This window comes from Pseudophryne corroboree, chromosome 7 (assembly GCF_028390025.1).
Source record: "Pseudophryne corroboree isolate aPseCor3 chromosome 7, aPseCor3.hap2, whole genome shotgun sequence".
In the NCBI taxonomy this organism is placed as follows: Eukaryota; Metazoa; Chordata; class Amphibia; order Anura; family Myobatrachidae; genus Pseudophryne; species Pseudophryne corroboree.
The window spans coordinates 65,435,968-65,460,595 of record NC_086450.1 but is presented as its reverse complement, the minus strand read 5'-3'; the positions used below and the strand labels follow the sequence as shown (position 1 = coordinate 65,460,595).

The 24,628-nt window shown below is 45.9% G+C and overlaps 1 protein-coding gene across 1 annotated transcript in view; it reads left to right on the top strand.

Moving 5' to 3' along the window:
- Nucleotides 1-23,858, top strand: part of LOC134944577 (UDP-glucuronosyltransferase 1A1-like) — a 43,991-nt gene extending 20,133 nt beyond the window's left edge. Inside the window, exons 2-5 of the mRNA XM_063933251.1 lie at nt 18,046-18,177; nt 20,204-20,291; nt 20,562-20,781; nt 23,025-23,858. Coding sequence (XP_063789321.1) covers nt 18,046-18,177; nt 20,204-20,291; nt 20,562-20,781; nt 23,025-23,316 — 732 coding nt within the window. The 3' untranslated portion in view covers nt 23,317-23,858. The remainder of the gene's footprint in view (nt 1-18,045; nt 18,178-20,203; nt 20,292-20,561; nt 20,782-23,024) is intronic.
- The last annotated feature ends 770 nt before the right edge of the window (nt 23,859-24,628 follow it).

Here is a 24,628-nt window from a genome sequence, read left to right as displayed (position 1 = left end):
CTGAATAGCCAACATAGTGTTGATAATCAGGTAAGTGCTTAAGTGACACTAGCTATAGGTTTACATTAGTTTTTGCAAACGAAGAGCTGAAAGATGACTGAATTGTGAGATGGAGGCAAAGGTCTAAAGAGCTCTAGTAATCATAGGCATGTGAGACCTGTATCTAGATATTGTGTCCGGGGGGTAAGGGGGGGGGGGGGATGCAGTCCACACGCGATGCTGATGTTCCTGTAGCTGAGCGATTAATTGCCACTACGCATGAGTGAGTAATGCAGAAAACCCAGATGGTGCATGCGTTACAGAGTATATGCTCAGGTGCTGCTGCAATCGGGACAGGCAATATCAGAAATAGGGCGGAAAAGTGATGAGCGTTCCTGGGCGGTGACAGTAAGGTAGCCTGAAGTGAGTATACAATAGTCTGCCTAGTGGGTGTGTAATGGGGCTCCACAGCCGCAGAGGCCATTGTCAAATGGAGAAACTGCATTGGCCATAGGGCTGGTGAAAATGTAAATGGTGCGCTGATGGTGATGTCTAAAGAATCACAGGTGGCATTAGAGCATGCAGAGATACTGAAAGTGGGCGTCTCAGACCTTGCACATTCAGGCACATGCTTCTTCACCAGGGGAAGGCTGAAACTAGCAGTCCACCTCTGAATCAGGCCCCACTGTGTCTTAAACCATCCCTAAAGAGTATGGACTAAACCAACCAACAGTCAGTCAGATTGTGTAGAAATGGAGGAAATTCCAGACTATTGTTACCCTCCGCAGGACCTCTAATACTTGAAAGGAACCCAAGGTAACCTCTAAGCAATAGAAGGCCTTTCTCACATCAGCTAATATTAATATTCATGAGTCCACCATCAGGAGGCACTGAACAACAATGGTGTGCATGGCAGGATTGCAAGGAGAAAGCCACTGCTCTCCAAAAGGAACATTGCTGCCTTTCTGCAATTTGCTAAATATCACCTGGACAAGCCATAAAGCTATTCGAACTATGTTTTAAGGATGGATGAGTCCAAAATAGAGTTTATTGGATTAAATGGGAAGCGTTATGTTTGGAGAAAGAACAATGCATTCCAGCATAAAAACTTCATACTATCTGTGAAACATGGTGGTGGTATTTTGGTTTGGGCCTGTTTTGTTGCATCTGGCCCAGGACAACTTGCGATAATTAACAGGTGTCATGACTGTTTGTTTTGTGAACCCTGAGTCTATGTGTAGTCTGTACAGGTAACTGGAGGAAACAGTGGGATGTAGAGGTAAGAGCAATCCCTGACCGGGAGTCGAACCCGGGTCTCGGCAGAGAGAGCTGTATCCTGACCACTGGAACACCAGGGACTTTGTTGTTGATGACAGGATGGTGAATGCAGTAGGGAAGAGTGTAGTAGTGGATTAACCGGCTGAGTACTGGATGGATACTGTAGGTAATAATATAACACTCTCCTTACTTTGTAAGAAACACAGAAGGTTAGAGTGGCAGAATCCGGCAGAGTGATGAACGAGGGTTAACAGGAACAATGTTGTGCAAGGTTTGGCTGGAACCAATGATGACACTTCTGGATAAGAACCAAACTGGAGGGCTAACCGAGCTGGAACTGTGAGAACTGGACTGTAACCAGATTGTAATGCAACCAGACTGGAACAGGACAAACCGGATTGGAATTCAACTGTGCTGGAACCGGACTTGAGTGCAACCAGACTGGAATGCAACTGGAGTGCAACCAGACTGGAACAGGACAAACCGGATTTCAATGCAACTGTACTGGGACCGGACTTGAGTGCAACCGGACTGGAGTGCAACTGTAGTGTAACCAGACTGGAACAGGACAAAATGGATTGGAATGCAACTGTACTGCAACCGGACTTGAGTGCAACCGGACTGATTGCAACCGGACTGGAACAAGACAAACCAGATTGGAATGCAACTGTACAAAGGATTGCAGGTATTAAGGTAATATCTGTAACACTCGGGAGCTCAGCTACTAGGCTTACACACTGAGCTGTGTGACTCATGGAACTGGCAGATTCTGCAACTCAGGTCTCCTTACTTATACCCCTTTGTGCTTGATGATTGGTGGATAGAGTCAGGTGATTCAGGGAGTCTCTGTCTGGCTCAGGAGTGGATGGATCATGGTCAGGTGATCAGAACCTGTCACAGCAGTAATCCAGGATTGAGGCCCAGCAGGCTGGCAAAAACGGAAGCCTAAACACCAGGCAGCAGAGCACTATGGAGAATCAGATGCTGAACAGAGGAATTCTCACACAGGTGACTTGATTACGAGTTTACACTGCAACTTGTGTGCTGAACTGTGAAGCAGGTGCAGGTTTGCAAAGTATACTGGGCTGCAGAGGAGATGCAGGCTTGCAGGAAATACTGAGGTAAGTCACAGAAGGAACATGAATGATTTAGTCAGGACTGTGACAACAGGACAATGACTTCTGAATTATACCTGAAAATTCTAAAATAAAATGTCAGCACATCTGTCCATGAACTGCATCTCAAGACAAAGTGGGTCATGGAGCAAGACAATTACCCAAAGCACACAAGTCATTCGACATAAGAATGGTTAAAGAAGAATAAATTTAAAGTTTTGGAATCGTTAAGTCAAAGTCTTCACATTAATCCAATTGAAATGTTGTGGAAGGACCTGAAGCAAGCAGTTCATGGGAGGAAACCCACCAACATAACAGAGTTGAAGCTGTTTTGTACAGAGGAATTGGGTAAAATTCCTCCAAGCCAATGTTCAGGACTAATCAACAAATACCGGAAATGTTTACATGCAGTTATTGGTGCACAAGGGGGTCATACCAGGTACTGAAAGCAAAGGTTCACATACTTTTGCTATGTGATATTGGATCATTTTCCTCAATAAAAAACATGAGCACGTCTAATTTTTTCGTCTCGTTTGTTTGATTTGGTTCTCTTTATCTACTTTTAGGACTTGTGTGAAGATCTGAGGTAGTTTTAGGCCAAATTTTAGCCTAAATATAGAAAATTCTGAAGGGTTCACAAACTTTCAGGTGCCACTGTAAGAATATTATGTTCTTCTAATAAGTATATTTTAGAAGAATCAAATAATTTGACTAGTTTATTGAACATAGGAACCATAGCTTTAAAGCCAGTCCTACATGGAATACAGTATCTCTCTCTAGTGATTTTTAGTAGTCGGAAGGGGATTTGCATCTGGATAATGTTTTTTTCTGCTGGATCCCATGAAGGAGGATGTTCAAAAACTTAAGTCACAGGTTGTTGACATCATGATTAATAAAAATCAACAAGAGCCAACTAGAGTAGATTCCTCTAAAGCCCTATTTGAAAATCGACAGCTTTAGGCCACAAGAAATTGACTTTTTTCAGTTGTGAGCTTGAAGGCCTTGGGAGCTCTTTGTGTAGAGAAGAAGGTTGGGCTGTGGCCATGGGGTTTGGTTATGATCCGCTCTAATATCATAGAAATTATTCAATATTCCCCATTGTTGAAGGTTCATTCCATTAAACTAGCAGTCTAGGATAGCAGAAAACAATGTGATAGCAGGTGCATAATTATGCAAGATGAGACAAAATTGCAGGGCCGCAACTAGGTGTGTGCGGAGTGTACTCTGCACATAGTGCTGCAGGGTAGGGGGCGATGTTGGCAGCACTTGTTAATTATGAATTATCTAATTACTTTCACTTGCAGCTTCCACCTTTTTTGAAGCCCAGCATCTCATGACCGCCCCGTCTCCTACCTCCACCTCTTTTGTCACTAATACCTATACAGCATTCATGGACTTGACTTGATAGCTCTTTGTTGTTCAGTCGCACTGTCCTTTATTCCATTTCGGGATGCTGATGTACCCAGGATTCAATCCCATTGCCTATGACATAGCAGTCAATCTACTCATTGAGCTATCTGCCCTTCCATAGAAAGCTAGCGAATTCCAATCAGTAGCGGATCTTGCCATGGGCAAGCAGGACTTATGCCCGAGGCGCCGCTTTCCGGAGGGCGCCGGCGCCATCCGGAGGGCGCCGCTCCATGGCAAGATCCGCTGCTGCTGTGGTGCCCCCCGCTGCCGCGGCCCGCTGTCCCGCTGTCCGGGGAAACTAGACGCTACGCGTCTAGTTTCCCTTCGTGAGCTGCCCGCTGTGAAGGGAAACTAGACGCTACGCGTCTAGTTTCCCTTCCTGGAGAGGACCTTAACTGTAATGATGTGCGGTGCGCGTTGACGTCATCGTGCACCACACAGCAAAGGTCTTCTCCACGAAGGGAACTAGACGCTTAGCCTCTAGTTTTTCTTCGTGGAGAGGACCTTTGCTGTGCGGTGCACGATGACGTCATCGCGCACCGCACATCCTACTACAGTACAGGGGGTGTAACTGACCACGCCCCCTGTATAAAGCCACGCCCCCTAATGCTGCCCGGGGCGCCAGAAGCCCCGACCCCGGCCCTGTCCAAGCTGGAGAGTTTTAACTATTCAAAGCTTACCTTCTAGTTTGTGAAGGGGTGATTAACGTGTGTCTTCAAGGAATTGGATGTGTGGCTGCACACTGCATGGATCTGCTCGACTATGGTGCTGTTTTTATTTATTTTTTTATTTTTTTTAATGGGTACAGATAGCTTCATATAGTTAGAAATCTCATGTTTTTATGCGGGATCAAGTGGCTCGGTAGGTGGGGAGTTTGGTTGGGATGCAGCAGATTGTGGGTTTGAGTCCTGGATGTGGCAGTATATTGAAATGTGTTATGTAATGAGGGGTATTGTGGCTGAATGGCGGCAAGCACTCGGGTTGAGTGCATGAATGTGGTATAAAGAGGATTTGTGTCCAAATCCATTTTCTTGCAGTGTTCTATAAATGAGCATGGCATGGGCATTCTCTGTGACCAATTTTGTCATGCCCCTTCCCCACGAGGCATGCTCCTTATATCCCTATTGAAAAAATAAGGGGGGGGGGCACCAATTCTCTTTCTGGCACAGGGCACCAAAAGGTCTAGTTACAGCTCTGCAGAACTGGGTAGAAACTAATGTCCATAATTTGTTGGCAATTAATATATCCAGGGAAAGAAATATCATGGATCACTTTACACGATAGTTTCCCCCCTTAGACAGGAACTAATGAGTCTTGAACTCTTATGTGTCAAATGAATTGTGGAGGAATGGTGGATGCTAGAAATAGATGTGATGGAATCTGAATTTACGCAACAGGGTCTCCGTTTTCTGGCAAACTTGTGGTGCCTTGATCCAGGGGGCGTGGATGCCTGCTGTAACCAGTCAAAATTAACTTTAGTGTATTTCTTTGCTCCCATTCCATCTACTGTACCTTGAGAACTTTGAAGATGATTCTTCAAGAAGCAGTTTGGGCTCTTGTAATTCTCACACATTGGTCTCACTGGCCTCTGATTTCCTCTCTTACTAACAAACGTGTTAGAGAAGCCTAGGACAGTTCCAAAATCCTACATTTGAGAATCTGAAGTTGAAAAATGGAGGACATTGTAGATGGGTTTGTGCAAATCAGTGTCTGACACCAAGAAGAAAGCCAAATACAACACATTACAGGAATTGTGAAAATTGTTTACATGGACAAACGTTCAATATGTACATGCATTGGAGTCATACAGTAATTAAGTATTAGATTTTGCTTGCTAGAGATGCCTGTGTACTAAAGGCTAAATTCACTAACAATTCATATCTTGAGATGCAGGCTCTTATCCCTGTAACAGAATTGTATACAATATTGAGTTCTAAGGCCAATTCAGAACCTTCTTTCATTTATGTAAATCAAGAAATTACTTTGCCTTAAATGCCTGAAGTTTTATGGCATTATTTAGGACTAAATTCTTACTTGACTTTAAAATCTTTATAAATGAAAATGAAAATCTTACAAGAAATGACTTTGTCATTCTTTTAGTACTAAGTATGGATTGAGCAGCTTTAGTTGGGAAGCATTCTTCTCCAGAGGTTATATCTCTGGGGCCTCCTACAACCATAGGTAGGGGCATTTAGTTTGACCTGGACTCTCCAACAAAATGGGTTTTATTATAATCCTCTTTCAGCTCTACTAACCAATGATATGAAAATTCCCTATATACAAAGCCATGTCACGGCCACCGTTCTAACTGTTGCAATGATTCAAGGTTTAGTGCAGGGGTGGGGAACCTCAGGCCCGAGGGCCGTATAAGGCCCACCGAGCCACTTGATCCGGCCCAGCCAGGCTCACCTAGCCGGGCGCCCGCTGAGATTTTGTTACTAGTGGGTGCCTGGCTTCTTACCCTCAGTAGCAGCCGGAGGCAGGAGCTCACTCCTGAGCTCTGGCTTCCGGCTCTGGCAGTGTGCGTGTGCTGCTGTGCGGTGTTATGGGAGAGATGTCATGACTTCTCTCCCATAGTTCTGAGGAGTGAGTGGCCAGGCGGAGGGCAACGGTCCGGAAACAGGAGCGGGGCTGGTGAGTATTGTGGTTTTTTTTTTCCTTTCAATGTGTGTGTGTGTAAGCATCGCTACTAAAGGGCATATCTAATGGGGCATAACAAGTGACTGGGGGCATACTTACTGGGGGCATATCTACTGGAGCATAACAACTGATTGGGGGTACATCTACTGGGGGCATATCTACTGTGGCATAAGTACTGGGGGCATATCTAGTTAGGGCAGGCTCATTTTTAAGTTGATAATTTTTGTATGGCCCCCGAAGGATTTTATAAATATCCAAATGGCCCTTGGCAGAAAAAAGGTTCCCCACCCCTGGTTTAGTGCATTGGGAATGGAGAGGGGAGAAAAGTTCCAGGTCATGTGAGTGCCGAGATAACTTCCATGTATTCTGTAGCTTCCATGAATTTGTTTAAAAACAAAGTTCACTTGAAATCACTACTAAGAAATCGCTACTAAGCAAACAATGGAACCTGTGAACTGATATAACCTATCTCTGGTAACCTTTATTGGCAGATAATTAGGACGTGTCATCCATGATCAAAGATGACCTTTCACCGTAAATTCACATTTGATGTTTTATCTGTCAAAGGCTGCCTGCATGTCCTTTCACCAGTATTTTTGTACCTATTTAATTAGTTTTTTCTAGCATCCATTAGGGATATTGAAGACAGATTAGTACGATGGGGTATAGACGGGTCCAAAGGAGCCAGTGCACTTTAAATTTCTTCAACTGGATGTGCTGGCTCCTCCCCTCTATGCCCCCTCCTACAGGTCAGTTTAGAAAAAAGTGCCCTCAGGAGAGGATGCACACTCTGCAAGCTCCAGAGTTTTTTTTCTTCAATTTATTTTAAACTTTGTTTGGGCAACAGCATACCTGCACGGTGGGAGTTAGGAGGGGGGGGGGGAGGCGGTCACTGGCCTCTTGAGGTGCAGAGCCGCTTCCCCGCTGCAGGACCATCATCCTGGGGGGCTGGCGCAGCATGCCACACACCCCTAACACTGCCTGAAGGTGATCATCGATGGTACGTACACACCGGGGACCCCGCTAGGGGGGTCCCCCAGTTCACGGTGAGGCAGAAGCATAGGTGAGGCGCACGGGTCCCTCCTGGGGGGGACCCGCTGCGACCCCTGCGTGAGACTGGCTACCAAGCATTTATGTGAGGCTACAAACACTTAGGAGACATGGCCAGTATAAAGATTACACATTAGCTCCAGGCGCCATAGCGGGGGGCGGAGCTACATCAGAGCGGGATCAGCGGCTTTTTGGCGCCTTCCTCTGCATAAGCAGCAGCAGCAGCCTCACACAGCTCCTACATAATGGTCACACGCTGGATCACTGGTACCGGGTGTAGAGGGGGAGAGCCGCTATATTGTGCACAAATATCATCCGTCTGAAGGATTTTTCATTAGACAGTCTCACTGTTTATATGGATATGTGAAATGCTGACAGCCTCACTGGGGCTGTGCAGCGTTGGGTGCGCTGGTGTATTTTCTCTTGTGTCTCCTCTCACATGCAATAGGGCATGCTTGTTTTGTATTTCAGGCTGTGTTGTATGTGTTTTATACCTGTTTTTCTTCTTTACAATGGCAAAACAGAAGTTATGCAGTGTGTGTAATGCTAGATTTACCCCTAGCTCATCTGGCTAATATCATGTGAGCAGTGTAGTCAATCATGACAAAATGCTGATAACGATGTGGGGGAGAGTCCAGAGCCCTCCTGGCTGGGGGCTATCAAAACAATGATGTATGATATGTCATCTCAACTCACTGCAAATGCCAATAAAACTCAGGAAATGCAACAAGCAGTGGCAGATCTAGCTAAACATCCCCCCCCGTCCACTACAGGTGCACAAAGACAAACTGACAGTCACATTTCCTGACTCCAAGGAGTTGGATGATTTATTTAAATTAGCCTGGAAAAATCCAGATAAAAAATATCAGGTGTCCGAACAGTTTTTGCATACATTCCCCTTTGCTCCTGAAGGCAGGAAATTCTGGGAAGAATCTCCAGCAGTAGACGTCTCAGTCTCTTGCCTTTCTAAAAAGATGGTACTTCCTGCTCTGGGCTCCTTAACGGTAAAAGACCCAGCAGATAGGAAAATTGAGACCACTCTGAAATCTATATACACTGCTGCAGGTGTAGCTCAAGACCGGTCATTGCAGGTTGCTGAATGACACATGCCATTCATTCCTGGGCTACTCAAATTCAGGAAGGTCTTTCGGGTGATATGACCTTAGTTACTACTGTAACTTTCCTAAAACACATTCAGGACACGGCTAGAGTCCTCTGTGACTCCCTTAAATAAATTGGCTATATTAATGCTAGGACCACGGCTATGGCTGTGTCTGCGTGCAGAGCCATATGGTTGCGTCAGTGGATTGCTGACGCTGACTCCAAACGTAATGCGGAATCTCTTCCCTTCACAGGTGACTGGCTCTTTGGAGGTGAATTGGACGCATGGATCTCCAAAGCTACTGCTGGAAAATCCACGTTTCTCCCTTCAGGGGCTCCACCTGCTAGACGTACCTACCCGTACCCGTCTACTCAATACTTTCGGTCCTCCAGATTTCGATCTAGGGCCAGGGGGGCCTTCAACGCAGCTAGAGGCACTAGAGGTAAGCCTAAGAAACCAGCTATTTCTGGTTCCCAAGAACAGAGCACCAGTTCAGCTTCCACAAAGACTTCAGCATGATGGTACCCACCCACCCCGAGGGGACCTCGTAGTGGGAGCTCAGTTACATCACTGCAGCCACATCTGGGATGGTTCCTACCAAGATGCTTGGGTAAGGGACCTTATATCTCAGGGTTACAAGCTGGAGTTCGACGGTGCTCCTCCTCGACGATTTTTCAAATCATGCTTACCAGCTTTGGAAAATATGCGTGGTACGCTACTACTGGCCATAATAAAGTTGGTCCAGTCCCAGGTCATTGTTCCAGTACCCCTGCAACAACAAGGACACGGTTACTACTCCAGTCTGTTCATGGTGCCAAAACCAGACGGGTCTGTGAGACCCATTCTGAATCTGAAGTCCTTGAATCCTTACCTGAAGGTTTTCAAATTCAAGATGGAATCTTTGAGAGCAAAAGGAATTCCTATTGTTCCTGGATATCAAGGACGCTTACCTCCATATACCCATTTGGCCTCCTCATCAGGCCTATCTGCGGTTCGCCTTACTGAACGATCACTACCAGTTTCAGGCGTTACCCTTTGGCCTGTCTACATTTCCGATGGTGTTCATGAAGGTGATGGCGGAAATTATGTTTCAGCTCAGGGTCCAGGCGGTCAACGTAATTCCATACCTGGATGACCTCCTGATAAAAGTGAGTTCCAGGGAGCTTCTATTGCGCCACATAGATTGCACTATCCAACTTCTGACTCACCACGGATGGATCCTCAATCTACAGAAGTCCCAACTGGAACCGTCTCAGCGGACCTGTTTCTGGGAATGCTACTGGATACAGTAGCACAGAAAGTGTTCCTCCCAGAGGACAAAGTGAGAACACTTCAAGTAATGGTTCGCATGGTTCTCTGACATGCTCGAGTATCCATTAATTTTTGCATACAATTGTTGGGAAAGATGGTGGTCTCATACGAGGCGATACAGTTTGGAAGGTTTCATGCCAGACCTTTCCAATTGGACATCCTGAACAAGTGGTCCGATTCCCATCTTCAGATGCACCGGATGATTTGGCTGTCACCCCAGGCCAGGATTTCACTCCTGTGGTGGCTACAGTCTTCCAACCTGCTGGAAGGTCGAAGCTTTGGGATTCAGGATTGGATCCTCCTCACGACAGAGACGAGGTTGAGAGGATGGAGAGCTGTCACCCAGGGAATGCAGTTCCAGGGCAGATGGTCTGTCCAGGAGGCCCTACTTCCGATCAACATCCTGGAACTTTGGGCCATCTACAATGCTCTGCTTCCCCTATGCTCTGGGATCAGGCGATCCAAGTTCATTCGGACAATGCCACGGCTGTGGCGTACATCAATCAACAAGGAGGGACAAAAAGCAGAGCCTCCATGCGAGAAGTGTAAAGAATACTCTTCTGGGCAGAAAGACATGCAAGAGCACTGTCCGGAATCTTCATTCCGGGAGTGGACAACTCGGAAGCGGACTTCCTGAGTCACCACAATCTCCATCCAGGGGAGTGGTGACTACACTCAGGTGTTTTAACAGCTGATCGACAGGTGTGGCTGCCAACAGAGCAACATGATGGCCTCTCGCCTCAACAAGAAGATTCGCTACTATTGCTCGCAAACCAGGGTTCCTCAGGCGAGTGCAGTGGATGCACTGATGTCGCCTTGGGTGCTCAAGTGACATCAAGGAGTGCAAGCAATTTTGATTGCCCTGGATTGGCCCTGAAGAGCGTGGTACATTGCTCTTCTGGGCATGTCCGTAGAGGACCCTTGGCATCTACCTCTAAGGCACCAACAACAAAGTTAGTGGTAGGTGGGATGTCCTTAAGAAAGATTATAGGGACTTAGGCCAGAAACTAAAAAATGGACATCTAAGGTAATATTCTCAGAAATATTACCAGTGCCACGCGCTAGCCCAGGTAGGCAGAGGGAGATCAGGGAGGTAAATGTGTGGCTTAGAGACTGGTGTAGGAAAGAGGGGTTTGTGTTCTTGGAACACTAGATGGACTTCTCAGTCAGGTGCCATCTTTTTTGTCACGATGGATTGCACCTGAATGAGTAGGGGGCTGCAGTGCTGGGGGGAAGGATGGTTAGTAGATTGGAGGAGCTTTTAAACTAGGAACCTGGGGGGGAGGGTTTAGCTAGAAACTATGGGTCATGCAGTTAGAATAGTAGGGATGGTGGTAGTAAGTTAGAAGGGGGTGGAGAAGGGGGGAGGGAAAGAGCAGCCGGCAAGGGCAAGGGTATTTACATGGGTTCTGAAGAGGGTATTAACGAAGGTATTGCCAAAACCTTAACTAACAACAATCTTGTGTCATCAGTACAGCATATAGAAAATTATGTATGGAGCATAAGGGAAAATACTTATGTCAGGGCGGAGAATTTAGACGGAAACATTGGGTTGCCCAAAGAGAAGAGTAAGGTGGGCAGTATTAAGTATGGTGGGAGTGGGGGTGGGGGTGGAGAGGGAGCGAGAAGGACAGTCAGTAAGAGTAACTCTAGGGACGCACTAGTAAACCATGATAGGTTACCTTTAAAAAAACAAACGGACAAGGGAACCGCTAAACTAAAATGTATGTTTGCAAACATAAGAAGTCTAGCAGGTAAAATGGGGGAATTGGAATTGTTAGCATCAAAGGCTGAGTATGACATTATAGGTATTATGGAAACATGATGGGACGACTCTCACGACTGGGTTGCAAACTTGAAGGGGTAATCTCTTTTCAGGAGGGACAGGGCAAGCAAAAGAGGAGGAGGTGTATGTCTATGTTAAACCATCTCTTAAACCATACTTAACGGAGGTTGTTTATGAGGGGACTGGCGATAATGTGAAGTCACTATGGGTAGAAATTTCAAGTGGTGGTAGTGATGCAAAAAAACTAGTCATTGGCACATGCTACAAACAGCCGGATATTAGCATACATGAGGAACAGGGCCGGTTCCAGGGCTTCTTGCACCCCGGGCTGCATTAGGGGCGTGGCTTCATACAGGGGGCGTGGTCAGTTACGCCCCCTGTACTGTAGTAGGATGTGCGGTGCGCGATGACGTCAACGCGCACCGCACATCATTACAGTAAAGGTCCTCCCCATGAAGGGAAACTAGACACGTAGCGTCTAGGTTTTCCTTCAGAACGGGCAGCCAACGACAGTGGCAAATGCAGGATTTGCATGGGGGGGGGGGGTTTCCAGAACTGGGTGGAGCCAATCACGGGGGTGGGGACTGAGGTGACCCAGTATATGCTGGGTCCGTAAAAGTAGTGTGTCTGTGTGTGTATATATATATATATACATATATATATACATACACACATACATATCTATATTTATACACATACATATCTACACATATATATATATACCGTATATACACCTATATATATATATATATATATATATATAGAGATGTGCACCGGACATTTTTCGGGTTTTGTGTTTTGGTTTTGGATTCGGTTCCGCGGCCGTGTTTTGGATTCGGACGCGTTTTGGCAAAACCTCACCGAAAATTTTTTGTCGGATTCGGGTGTGTTTTGGATTCGGGTGTTTTTTTACAAAAAACCCTAAAAAACAGCTTAAATCATAGAATTTGGGAGTCATTTTGATCCCATAGTTTTATTAACCTCAATAACCATAATTTCCACTCATTTCCAGTCTATTCTGAACACCTCACAATATTATTTTTAGTCCTAAAATTTGCACCGAGGTCGCTGGATGACTAAGCTAAGCGACCCAAGTGGCCGACACAAACACCTGGCCCATCTAGGAGTGGCACTGCAGTGTCAGACAGGATGGCACTTCAAAAAAATTGTCCCCAAACAGCACATGATGCAAAGAAAAAAAGAGGCGCACCAAGATCGCTGTGTGACTAAGCTAAGCGACACAAGTGGCCGACACAAACACCTGGCCCATCTAGGAGTGGCACTGCAGTGTCAGGCAGGATGGCACTTCAAAAAAATTGTCCCCAAACAGCACATGATGCAAAGAAAAAAAGAGGCGCACCAAGGTCGCTGTGTGACTAAGCTAAGCGACACAAGTGGCCGACACAAACACCTGGCCCATCTAGGAGTGGCACTGCAGTGTCAGGCAGGATGGCACTTCAAAAAAATTGTCCCCAAACAGCACATGATGCAAAGAAAAAAAGAGGCGCACCAAGGTCGCTGTGTGACTAAGCTAAGCGACACAAGTGGCCGACACAAACACCTGGCCCATGTAGGAGTGGTACTGCAGTGTCAGGCAGGATGGCACTTCAAAAAAATTGTCCCCAAACAGCACACGATGCAAAGAAAAAAATGAGGCGCACCAAGGTCGCTGTGTGACTAAGCTAAGCGACACAAGTGGCCGACACAAACACCTGGCCCATCTAGGAGTGGCACTGCAGTGTCAGGCAGGATGGCACTTCAAAAAAATTGTCCCCAAACAGCACATGATGCACAGAAAAAAAGAGGCGCACCAAGGTCGCTGTGTGACTAAGCTAGTATACTTGACGACACAGAGGTAGGTAGAGCAGTGGCCTTCCGTGCCGTACTGCTATATATACTGGTGATCACTGTGTCAGCAAACTGCAAAACTAAAATGCACCACAGGTATAGAATGTAGATGAATAGTATACTTAATGACGACACAGAGGTAGGTAGAGCAGTGGCCTTCCGTACCGTACTGCTATATATACTGGTGGTCACTGTGTCAGCAAACTGCAAAACTAAAATGCACCACAGGTATAGAATGTAGATGGATAGTATACTTAATGACGACACAGAGGTAGGTACAGCAGTGGCCTTCCGTACCGTACTGCTATTATATATAGTATACTGGTGGTCACTGTGTCAGCAAACTGCAAAACTAAAATGCACCACAGGTATAGAATGTAGATGGATAGTATACTTAATGACGACACAGAGGTAGGTACAGCAGTGGCCTACTGTACCGTAATGCTATATATTATATACTGGTGGTCACTGGTCAGCAAAACTCTGCACTGTACTCCTCCTATATAATATTATACTGGTGGTCCCCAGTCCCCACAATAAAGCAGCACACTGAGCACAGATATGGAGTGTTTTTCAGGCAGACAACGTATACTGGTGGTCACTGTCAGCAAAACTCTGCACTGTACTCCTGCTATATAATACAGCTGCTCCCCAGTCCCCACAATTAAGCAGTGTGAGCACAGATATATGCAGCACACTGTGAGCACAGATATGGAGCGTTTTTTTAGGCAGAGAACGGATAACTGGTGGTCACTGATCAGCAAAACTCTGCACTGTACTCCTCCTATATTATACAGCTGCTCCCCAGCCCTCCCCACAATTAAGCAATAGTGCACAGCACAATCAAGTTCAACAATAACGGAGAGGACGCCAGCCACGTCCTCTCCCTAACATTTCCAATGCACGAGTGAAAATGGCGGCGACGCGCGGCTGCTTATATAGAATCCGAATCTCGCGAGAATCCGACAGCGGGATGATGACGTTCGGGCGTGCTCAGGTTACCCGAGCCATACGGGAGAATCCGAGTATGGCTCGGACCCGTGTAAAAAGGGTGAAGTTCGGGGGGGTTCGGTTTCCGAGAAACCGAACCCGCTCATCACTAATATACATACATATATATATACACATACATATACATAGCATATTAAACATGCATATATATATATATATATATATATATATACAGTACACGTATATATACACATGTATATATATCATATGTGTGTGTGTGTGTGTGTGTTTTTATGTATGTATATACATGTGTATATATGTATGCACATGGATATATATGTACTATAATTAAAATAAGTAAACTTTTATTAAGCACTTACAAGTGCCACCAGGAAGACCGCAGTCTGCAGAGGACGCTAGACAGCCATTAATAATACTCTTGCAGCAAAAAATATATATATATTTTTTTGGTGGAGGGGGGTTTCTGGGTGCTCGGAAACCCCCTGGGTGCGCCACTGGACGAAGGGAAACTAGACGCGTAGTGTCTAGTTTCCCTTCACAGCGGGCAGCGGCAGCAGGGGGGCACAGCAGCAGCGGATCTTGCCATGGTGCGGCGCCCTCCGGATGGCGCCGGCGCCCTCCAGAAGGCGGCGCCCCGGGCAAAAGTCCTGCTTGCCCGTGGCAAGATCCGCTACTGATGAGGAAGAACAACTCTTGCAGCAAATCGAAAGGGCTGCTGGATTGGGGAACATCATAGTGATTGGGGATTTTAATTATCCTGATATAAATTGGAGTAACGATTGGATGTGACCACAATGTGATTGACAGGCGAGGCTGGAGTTTCAGTTTTGTGGGGGCGGCGCCTGGAAAAAGGGGGCGGGCCGGGACAATTTTCGGTGTGGCTGCGTGACGTCACACCCAGCCGCTCTAAAAAAAAATGGCAGCAGACTGCCTGGCAGCGCAGCCAGGCAGCACTGCCAGGAGTCAACCTTAGATCCGGTGCGTTGCAATTAGATTGCATCAGAAGGCGGCCCCACACATGCTGGGCGGCTCTCAGCATGTGGAGAGATGAATGCAGATCTGGCTGTGTATGCAGCGATCGGCGTTCATCTCTGAATGACCCCCATTATCTTGTAAAAATGTCTTCCTCTTTCATGCATTTGAGTTCAGTAGTACAGTTGTCTATGGTCACAATCCCTAGAAATCTACAGAGAACAATACAAATTATTGTACAACTAAACAGTAAAATATAAGGGGACTGATGGGTTATGCACATGTCCAATGTTGTCTGTACTACGCGTGCGCAGGATCTAATCTGCACATGTGCAGAACAGGTCCTGTGTCAGTGCTCCCTAATTGATTGACAGGCTGCGAACATTTCAGGGCGAGGAGGGGGTGGCAACGTTTTGTGCGAGTATTGTTTTGAGTGCCGCGGGAGTGCCGTTTGGTCTGAGTGCCGAGTCCAGTGTATATAGTCATACCTCCCAACTTTTCAGATGTGGTGATCAGGACCAATGCGTGCGCCTATGGGGCCTGGCTTAGCAGCAAGGGGGCGTGGTCTTGAGCACAAAGCAGAGCAGGTGATCCACACCCCATGCTGGAGGCTATGCACAGCACTCCAGGAGCTGCTGAGCAGCCCCCAGCCTCTCCCAGGACCGGCAGTGCCTGTTAATCACGGGAGCATTTGCCCGTCATCCATTCTCCACTGTTCTCCATGCAATGCAGTGGTTTCAAAGTGTCCCACCCACCCAAACTCCCCCACCCCGCCTGTGGGACACTTAGGCCCGTGGGTGGCACTGTGGGACAGTCCCAGAAAAACATGACTGCACGGCCGCCAAACTTGGGCATCATTACATCCAGCCCCAAGTGTTAATAATCATGGCAGTGCTGCGATTATTAATACATAGGCCCTTTAGTGAGAAAGAAACTCTGTGGAACAACCTATAAATGTGCCCTGCTTTATGTCTGCCCTCCAAGTGTCGTACATAGGGCCTGATTCAGACCTGATTGCAGCAGCAAATTTGTTAGCAAATGGGCAAAACCATGGGGGTCATTCAGACCTGATCGCTCGCTAGCAATTTTTTGCAGTGCTGTGATCAGATAGTCGCCGCCTACAGGGAAGTGTATTTTTTTAGCTGTGCAAGTGTGCAATCGCATGTGCAGCCGGGCGGTACAAAGAATATTTGTGCAGTTTCTGAGTTGCCCAGAACTCTTCAGCCTGTCCGGGCCCGGAATTGATGTCAGACACCCGCCCTGCAAACGCTTGTACACGCCTGTGTCTTTCCAACCACTCCCAGAAAACGGTCAGTTGCCACCCACAAACACCTTCTTCCTGTTAATCTCCTTGCGATCGGCTGTGCGAATGGATTCTTCGTAAAACCCATCGCACAGCAACGATACGCTTTGTACCCATGCAACGGGCGTGCGCATTGCGGTGCATACGTACGCATGCGCAGTTCTGACCTGATTGCAGCGCTGCACAAAAAGCTAGCGTGCAATCAGGTCTGAATGACCCCCCATGTGCACTGCAGGTGGGGCAGATGTAACATGTGCAGAGAGCGTTAGATTTGGGGGGGGGGGTGTTCAAACTGAAATCTAAATTTCAGTGTAAAAATAAAGCAGACAGTATTTACTCTGCACAGAAACAATATAACCCACCCAAATCTATCTCTCTCTGCACATGTTATATCTGCCCCCCCCCCTGCAGTGCACATGGGCCCTCATTCCGAGTTGTTCGCTCGCTAGCTACTTTTAGCAGAAATGCAAACGCAAAGCCGCCGCCCTCTGGGAGTGTATCTTAGCATAGCAGAATTGCTAACAAAAGATTAGCAATTTTGCTATTAAGTATTTCCTTGCAGCTTCTGAGTAGCTCCAGACCTACTCCTAGATTGCGATCACCTCAGTCCGTTTAGTTCCTTGTTTGACGTCACAAACACGCCCAGCGTCCGTCCGGCCAGTCCCCCCCCCCCCCCCCCCCGATTTTCCAGCCACTCCTGCGTTTTTACATGGCACGCCTGCGTTTTTTAGCACACTCCCTGAAAACGGCCACTTTACGCCCAGAAACACCCACTTCCTGTCAATCACACTACGATCAGCAGAGCGACTGAAAAGCTTTGTTCGCCCGTGAGTAAAATAGCATAGTTTTGTGTAAAATTGCTTAGCGCGTACGCCCTGCTGTGCATACGCATGCGCAGAACTGCTGGATTTTAGCCTATTAGCAATTCTGCTAGAAATAGCAGCGAGCGAACAACTCGGAATGAGGGCCATGGTTTTGCCCATTTGCTAACAAATTTGCTGCTGTGATCAGGTCTGAATTAGGCCCCTAATCCACCCAGCTCCTCCTGTCACCATCCTGACCCGCAGACACATGAGTTTCCTATAAAAACTAAGCTAACTATAGACATAACGGAACGTATTGTTAACTCAATCCATTTTCATCCCCAGTCAAGAAGTTTCCCTGGCTATTTGTAATGCCATACATTTTTTTATTGATTGATTGATTGATCAATTCATTTATTGATTAATTTTAATCTGTGATTTCTCCTTATTAAACATTTTTTATTTTATTTCTTCAGGAGTTTCAAGCGATGGTGAACAGTTCTGGGGAACTCGGCTTTGTGGTTTTCTCCTTAGGATCAATGGTGTCTGAAATCCCAATGAACAATGCTATGGATATAGCAGAGGCCCTAAGGTCCATTCCTCAAATGGTAGGGATTTTTTAAGGGCAACCCGCGACAAAATCTATTCATTATCTTGGCATATAAGTAGGCTGACCATACTGTCCCTTTAAGCTGGGACACTTATGATTTACACAGGTTCTGTGGATGGCTGCCTTCAAGCCTGCATGTCACCTGGTTTTAGTCAGCCACAGAACCTGTGTAATTCAAGAGTGTACCCGTTTAAACTGGGATAGTATGGTATGTCTACATATAAGTGACTATACTGTAGAATGACAATAAAGGGAGAACTACTGTACTACATTTATTCTTCTGCATAATTGGTTAGGTTGAACGCAGGTTTATTTGTTTATGGGTTATATTTACTAAGGAGTGAGTTGTCAAAGCCGCTATTCATAGTTTTAAAATTGCAATAGGAATAAATGGTAAACAAGCCTATGTTAGCATTTATTATTACTATTGACGTTTTAAAACAGTGAACCCGCTCCAAATACCCCCATATGTGATAGTGGCATATACCCTTTGGGGGGAATTTTCTCACGTATCTGTTAATTGCAATTGCACCTGATAAATGATATTATTATTATTACCAGTTATTTATATAGCGCACACATATTCCGCAGCGCTTTACAGAGAATATTTGGCCATTCACATCAGTCATATTACTACCCTATTTCATTCAATGAGACCATTGGTGCAAAGTACTGTACCGATTTTCATTACTTTGCACATAAGCAGGATCCTTTCTGCGAGTGTGCGAACGGGTCCTGCAGCAAAAGACGATTATTGATTGACAGTCTGATGCCGGTTCTGGGGTGGGGAGGGGGCGGCGATGGGCTTCATTTAGAAAAACGCAGGCGTGTTGCTGCCGTTTAGCGGGTGGAAAGAGGCCAAGGATCTGCATCGCAGGACAGAGATTTTCTGGCCTCTGCGACGAGCGCCTTTGAGCCAGATGGTGGGTGCTTTGATTAAATGCTGCGTCCTAGGATGCGATTCGGATCACTTATGCAGCAGGATAATAGACGCCTTCTGCTGCATTAACTTACAGCACTAACACTGCTGCATCCACAGAAGCAGCAGTCATAGCACCTCTAACCACACCTGAATGACCCCCATAGAGTCTAGCACTGTGTATCTAATCCAGAGGGTTCTAAAGCCACGCAGCCTCCTGTCATAATGAACTGTGGATTTAAATGCTCAGTGAATGTTATTACAAAAGTTGAAGGACAGCAAATCTGAAATCTGGGATGAATACGGTGTGCAACCAATCAGATTCCTATCATTTTCTAGGAAGCAAGAGAGAAACTATTTCAAGTGACTTGAAGGCAGGAAAGCAATGCAACAAAGCAATGAGAAAGGCAAGTCAGATGCTTGGTTGCATAGGGAGAGGAATCAGTAGTAGGAAAAAAGAAGTGATAATGCCACTGTATAGGTCATTGGTGCGGCCCCATCTGGAATACTGTGTCCAGTTCTGGAGACCATATCTCCAGAAGGATATAAATACATTAGAGAGTGTACAAAGAAGGGCACCTAAAATGGTGCATGGCCTACATCACAAAACATACCCGGAAAGGCTAAAAGATCTTAACATGTATAGTTTGGAGGAGAGAAGGGAAAGGGGGGACATGATAGAAACTTTCAAATATATCAAGGGTCTTAACAAAGTTCAGGAGGGAAGCATTCTTCAGAGGAAGAGAAATATTAGAACTCGAGGACATACACTGAGACTGGAGGGGGGGAGGTTCAGGGGAAATTTAAGGAAAAATAACTTCACAGAAAGGGTAGTGGATAAGTGGAATAGTCTCCCATCAGAGGTGGTAGAGGCTAAGACTGTAGAGCAATTTAAACATGCTTGGGATGGGCATATGAATATCCTTCCAAAGAATGAAGGTTCAAAAAGGGTTGAGATTACCTAAAGGATAAAATACAAAGGGGCAGACTAGATGGGCGAAGTGGTTCTTATCTGCCGTCAAATTCTATGTTTCTAAATGATAGAATCTGATTGCTTGCTATGGTCCATCACCACTTTTGGTGATCGTTGTGTCTCCCCTCTCAGGTTATATGGCGGTATACAGGACGAGCGCCTTCAAACCTGGGAAACAACACTCACCTGGTGAAGTGGCTGCCACAGAATGATCTGCTCGGTAAGTGTTCCTTTATACTACTAGGCTAGTGTGGTAAAGGATCAGATTATCTGAGTACCTATCTTCCCTTTGATTCTGTACAAATGTAGTTTAGGATATATATTCAGTTACATTTCAGAGTACATGTTTTCAGAATCTGCATTGCCATGTTAGCAGGATGTCATCTTGTTCAAATCATTGTCATATCCAATGCATTACCTTGCTGCTAGAGAACTAGGTGCATACTTATTTTATAACTTGTACAGACTATTATTCTTTGTATCTCACCAGCCCACCCAAAAGCCAGAGCCTTCATCACTCATGCGGGCTCCCATGGTGTCTATGAGGGTATTTGTAATGCTGTGCCCATGGTCATGTTGCCTTTGTTTGGTGATCAAATGGACAATGCTAAGCGGATGGAATCCCGAGGAGCTGGCATAAAAATGAATGTCTTGGACATGACACCGGGAGATCTTAGCAGCGCTCTGCACTCCGTGATAAACATTCCCAGGTAAGCACACAATATTGGGACTCAATCCCATTAGTGGGATAAACCGATGTGGAACTAGAAGGCTTGAAGATGAGTGAGGCCCACTAATGGCTACCGGAGGGATACGGTCTTTAGGTCGACACTCATTAGGTCGACCACTATTGGTCGACATGCATTAGATCGACATGGTCACTAGGTCGACATGGCAAAGGTTTTTTCACTTTTTTTAACTTTATCATACTTTACGATCCACGTGGACTACGATATGGAATAGTATCCTGTGCCGATCGCAGCGGTAATGGATTGATGCACCTTCGCTCACCATGCAAGGGGATACAGTGCACTAATTGGGGTTCCCGGTCAATTTACAAAGAAAACGTCACAATTTTTAAAAAAGAAATCTCATGTCGACCTTTTTCCATGTCAACCTATTCCATGTTGACCCTACTCACTGTTGACCAATAGCGGTCGACCTAATGACTGTCAACCTAGTTACTGTTGACCCTATGATCCACACCCCTACCTGGCACCTCTGAGCATTAGTAGGGACTGACATATGCTCACTAAAGCCTAGTCTTGGGCTTCAAAAAGGGTGCACAGGCACAACCCCCCCTAAATTTTCCTAGAGGTTGACACCATGTTCCACTCCAGGGACAAGCCCATAAAAAGGCCCAATGTCCACAGCAACTAACCAGGTATTTTCTGTGAAAGTAAAGACTGAGGACCTTATTCAGGCTGGATTGCAAAATTTGTGAATCGCAATCTGGACGATTATCGAATGACTGCGCATGCACAGTGTTCACTTTGCACGCGCACAAGTAATAATAGCGACAGAACATGCGTACACATCGCGGTAGCAATGCAGACACTGTTGGACTGACAGGAAGCCGGCGTTTCTGGGCGGATACCTGACGTTTTCTGGGTGTGTCTGAAAAAAAGGCAGGCTTGCCCAGGCGTTTTTAAGGAGGGTGTCTGACGTCAAGCGATGGTTTTCAGCCTCTTTTGTCACAGGAATTGTGGATGACCTTGCCTGTGCGATGCATTCACAGTTTCTGCAATGGGCGTTTTTTCTCTATTTCTGGCCGCCAACTATTAGATCGCAGCAACTGCTTTTTAGCAGAAACTGCGATCCTTACTGAATAAGGTCTTAAGGAGGCTATTTATTAAGCCTTGGACGTTGATAAAGTGGATGGCGGTACCAGCCAATCAGCTCCTAACTGCCATGTCACAGGCTGTGTTTGAAAAATTACAGTTAGGAGCTGCTTGGCTGGTACAGTTTTTTATCTCTGTCCACTTTAGCTCCATCCAAGGCTTAAGGGGGGTACACACCTAGAGACCGCTCAGCACACATCTCTCCCCCTGCTCAGCACTTAGCGCGATGTGTGCTGAGCAGAGGGGGGCGCTCACTTCCCACAGCGGTGAAGTGAGCGACCTGACTAGATGCAGGCACAATCTAGAACCGGCGATAGCGACGTGCTGGGCAACGCATCGCTATCGCTATGGGTATACACACGGAGAGATCCATGCTTAATTTCTAAGCAATCTAGTCAGATTGCTTAGAAATTAAGCACAGATCTCTCCGTGTGTACCCCCCCATTAGTAAATAGACCCCTTTTATTTATTTTTTATAATCTTTAGATTATGATCAGGCATTTTGAATTGTCTGTACCTGCTGTGTAAAGGCTGGTATACACGGGAGAGATGTGTGCTGAGCGAACCGCTCAGCACACATCTCTCCCGCTGCTCAGCACAGCGCTATGTGTGCTGAGCGATGTGGGGGAGGACGGGGGGGGGGGGCACTCACTTCACCCAGCGGGTGAAATGAGCGACGTGCTAGATTGGCCTCAATCTAGCACCAGCGATAGCGATGCGTGGGGCCGCGCATCGCTATCGCAGTGGGGGGTACACATGAGTGATCTGTGCTTAAAATCTAAGCAATCTAGTCAGATTGCTTAGATTTTAAGCATGGATCTCGTGAGTACCCCCCTTACGGGGTCTATTTACTAAGCCTTGGAAGGAGATAAAGTACCAGCCAATCAGTGTCTAACTGCCATGTCACAGGCTGAGTTTGAAAAATGACAGTTAGGAGCTGATTGGTTGGTACTTTATCTCCATCCAGGGCTTAGAAAATAGACCCCTTAGTCATTTATTCCAAGTCACTGTTATTTTCAAAGCATTTTCTGTTTATTCTCTTGCACTTCATTTGTAGAGATATAATACACATAAACAATAGTAACCCTGAGTTCTATGTGATTTTCCATTAGCTACAAGGAGAACATTCAGCGCCTCTCTGCTCTCCACCTGGACAGACCAATCCAGCCCCTGGACCTCGCTGTGCACTGGGTGGAGTTTGTCATGAGGCATAAAGGTGCCCCTCACCTGCGCCCGGCTGCCCACGATTTGAATTGGATTCAGTATCACTCCATAGACGTCTTTGGCTTCCTACTCGCCGTGTTGGTCACCGCACTCTTTATCAGTATTAAATGCTGCTCCTTCACCTACAGACGCTGCTGTGGCAGAAAATCCAGGCAGAAGTCCAAATCCAAAAAACAATAGAGCAAGATTATTTAGAGCAGTGGTGCTCAACCTCGGTCCACAAGTACCCCCAACACTTCATGTTTTCCAGGTCACCTAGCAGGTCACTGACACATTTTAAAAGACCCACAGGTGGAGCAATTATTTCACTTGCAGTCCTGTGATGAGACCTGGAAAACATAAACTGTTGGGGGTACTTGAGGACCGCGGTTGAGAACCACTGATTTAGAGTAATAACATATGTCGCCTGTAACTTCAGTCTATATTACATAATAAGACTCTGGCCAATGACGGGATTAGGAAACAGAAACTATGGGGGTTATTCAGGCTTGTTAGCAAACCAAAAAAGCAAGCAATTGGGTAAAACCATGCTGCACTCAGTGGCAAACGCAGGATTTGCATGGGGGGGGTTTCCAGAACTGGGCGGAGCCAATCACGGGGGTGGGGACTGAGGTGACCCAGTATAGGCTGGGTCCGTAAAACTAGTGTGTCTGTGTGTGTGTATATATATATATATATATATATATATATATATACACATATATCTACACATATATATATATATATATATACACAAACATACACATACATATACACATATACATAGCATATTAAACATGCATACATATATATATATATATATATATATGTATATGTACACACACATATATATACACATGTATATATATATATATATATATATCATATGTGTGTGTATGTGTGTGTTTATATGTATGTATGTATATACATGTGTATATATGTATGCACATGGATATATATGTACTATAATTAAAATAAAGTAAACTTTTATTGCACTTACAAGTGCCACCAGGAAGACAGCAGGCTGCAGAGGACGCTAGACAGCCATTAATAATACTCATGCAGCTAAAAAAAAATAAAAAATTTTTTTTTAGTGGAGGGGGGTTTCTGGGTGCTCGGAAACCCCCCCTGGGTGCACCACTGGCACTGCATGTGGGGCAGATGTAACATGTGCAGAGCGCTTTATTGTTTCTGTGCAGGGTATCATACTTGCCTACCTGACCCTCTCCATGAGGGAGAAAATGCTCTGTTCCTGGACTTTCCTGGTAATGTATGATTGCCATCACCTGTGGTGAAACACCTTTCTTATCAATTAACTAGCTCACGACAGGTGATGGCAATCATACATTACCAGGAAAGTCCAGGAACAGAGCATTTTCTCCCTCATGGAGAGGGTTAGGTAGGCAAGTATGGGGTAAATACTGTCTCCTTTATTTTTACACTGCAATTTAGGTTTCAGTTTGAACACACCCTGCCCAAATCTAAATCTCTCTGCACATGTTACATCTGCCTC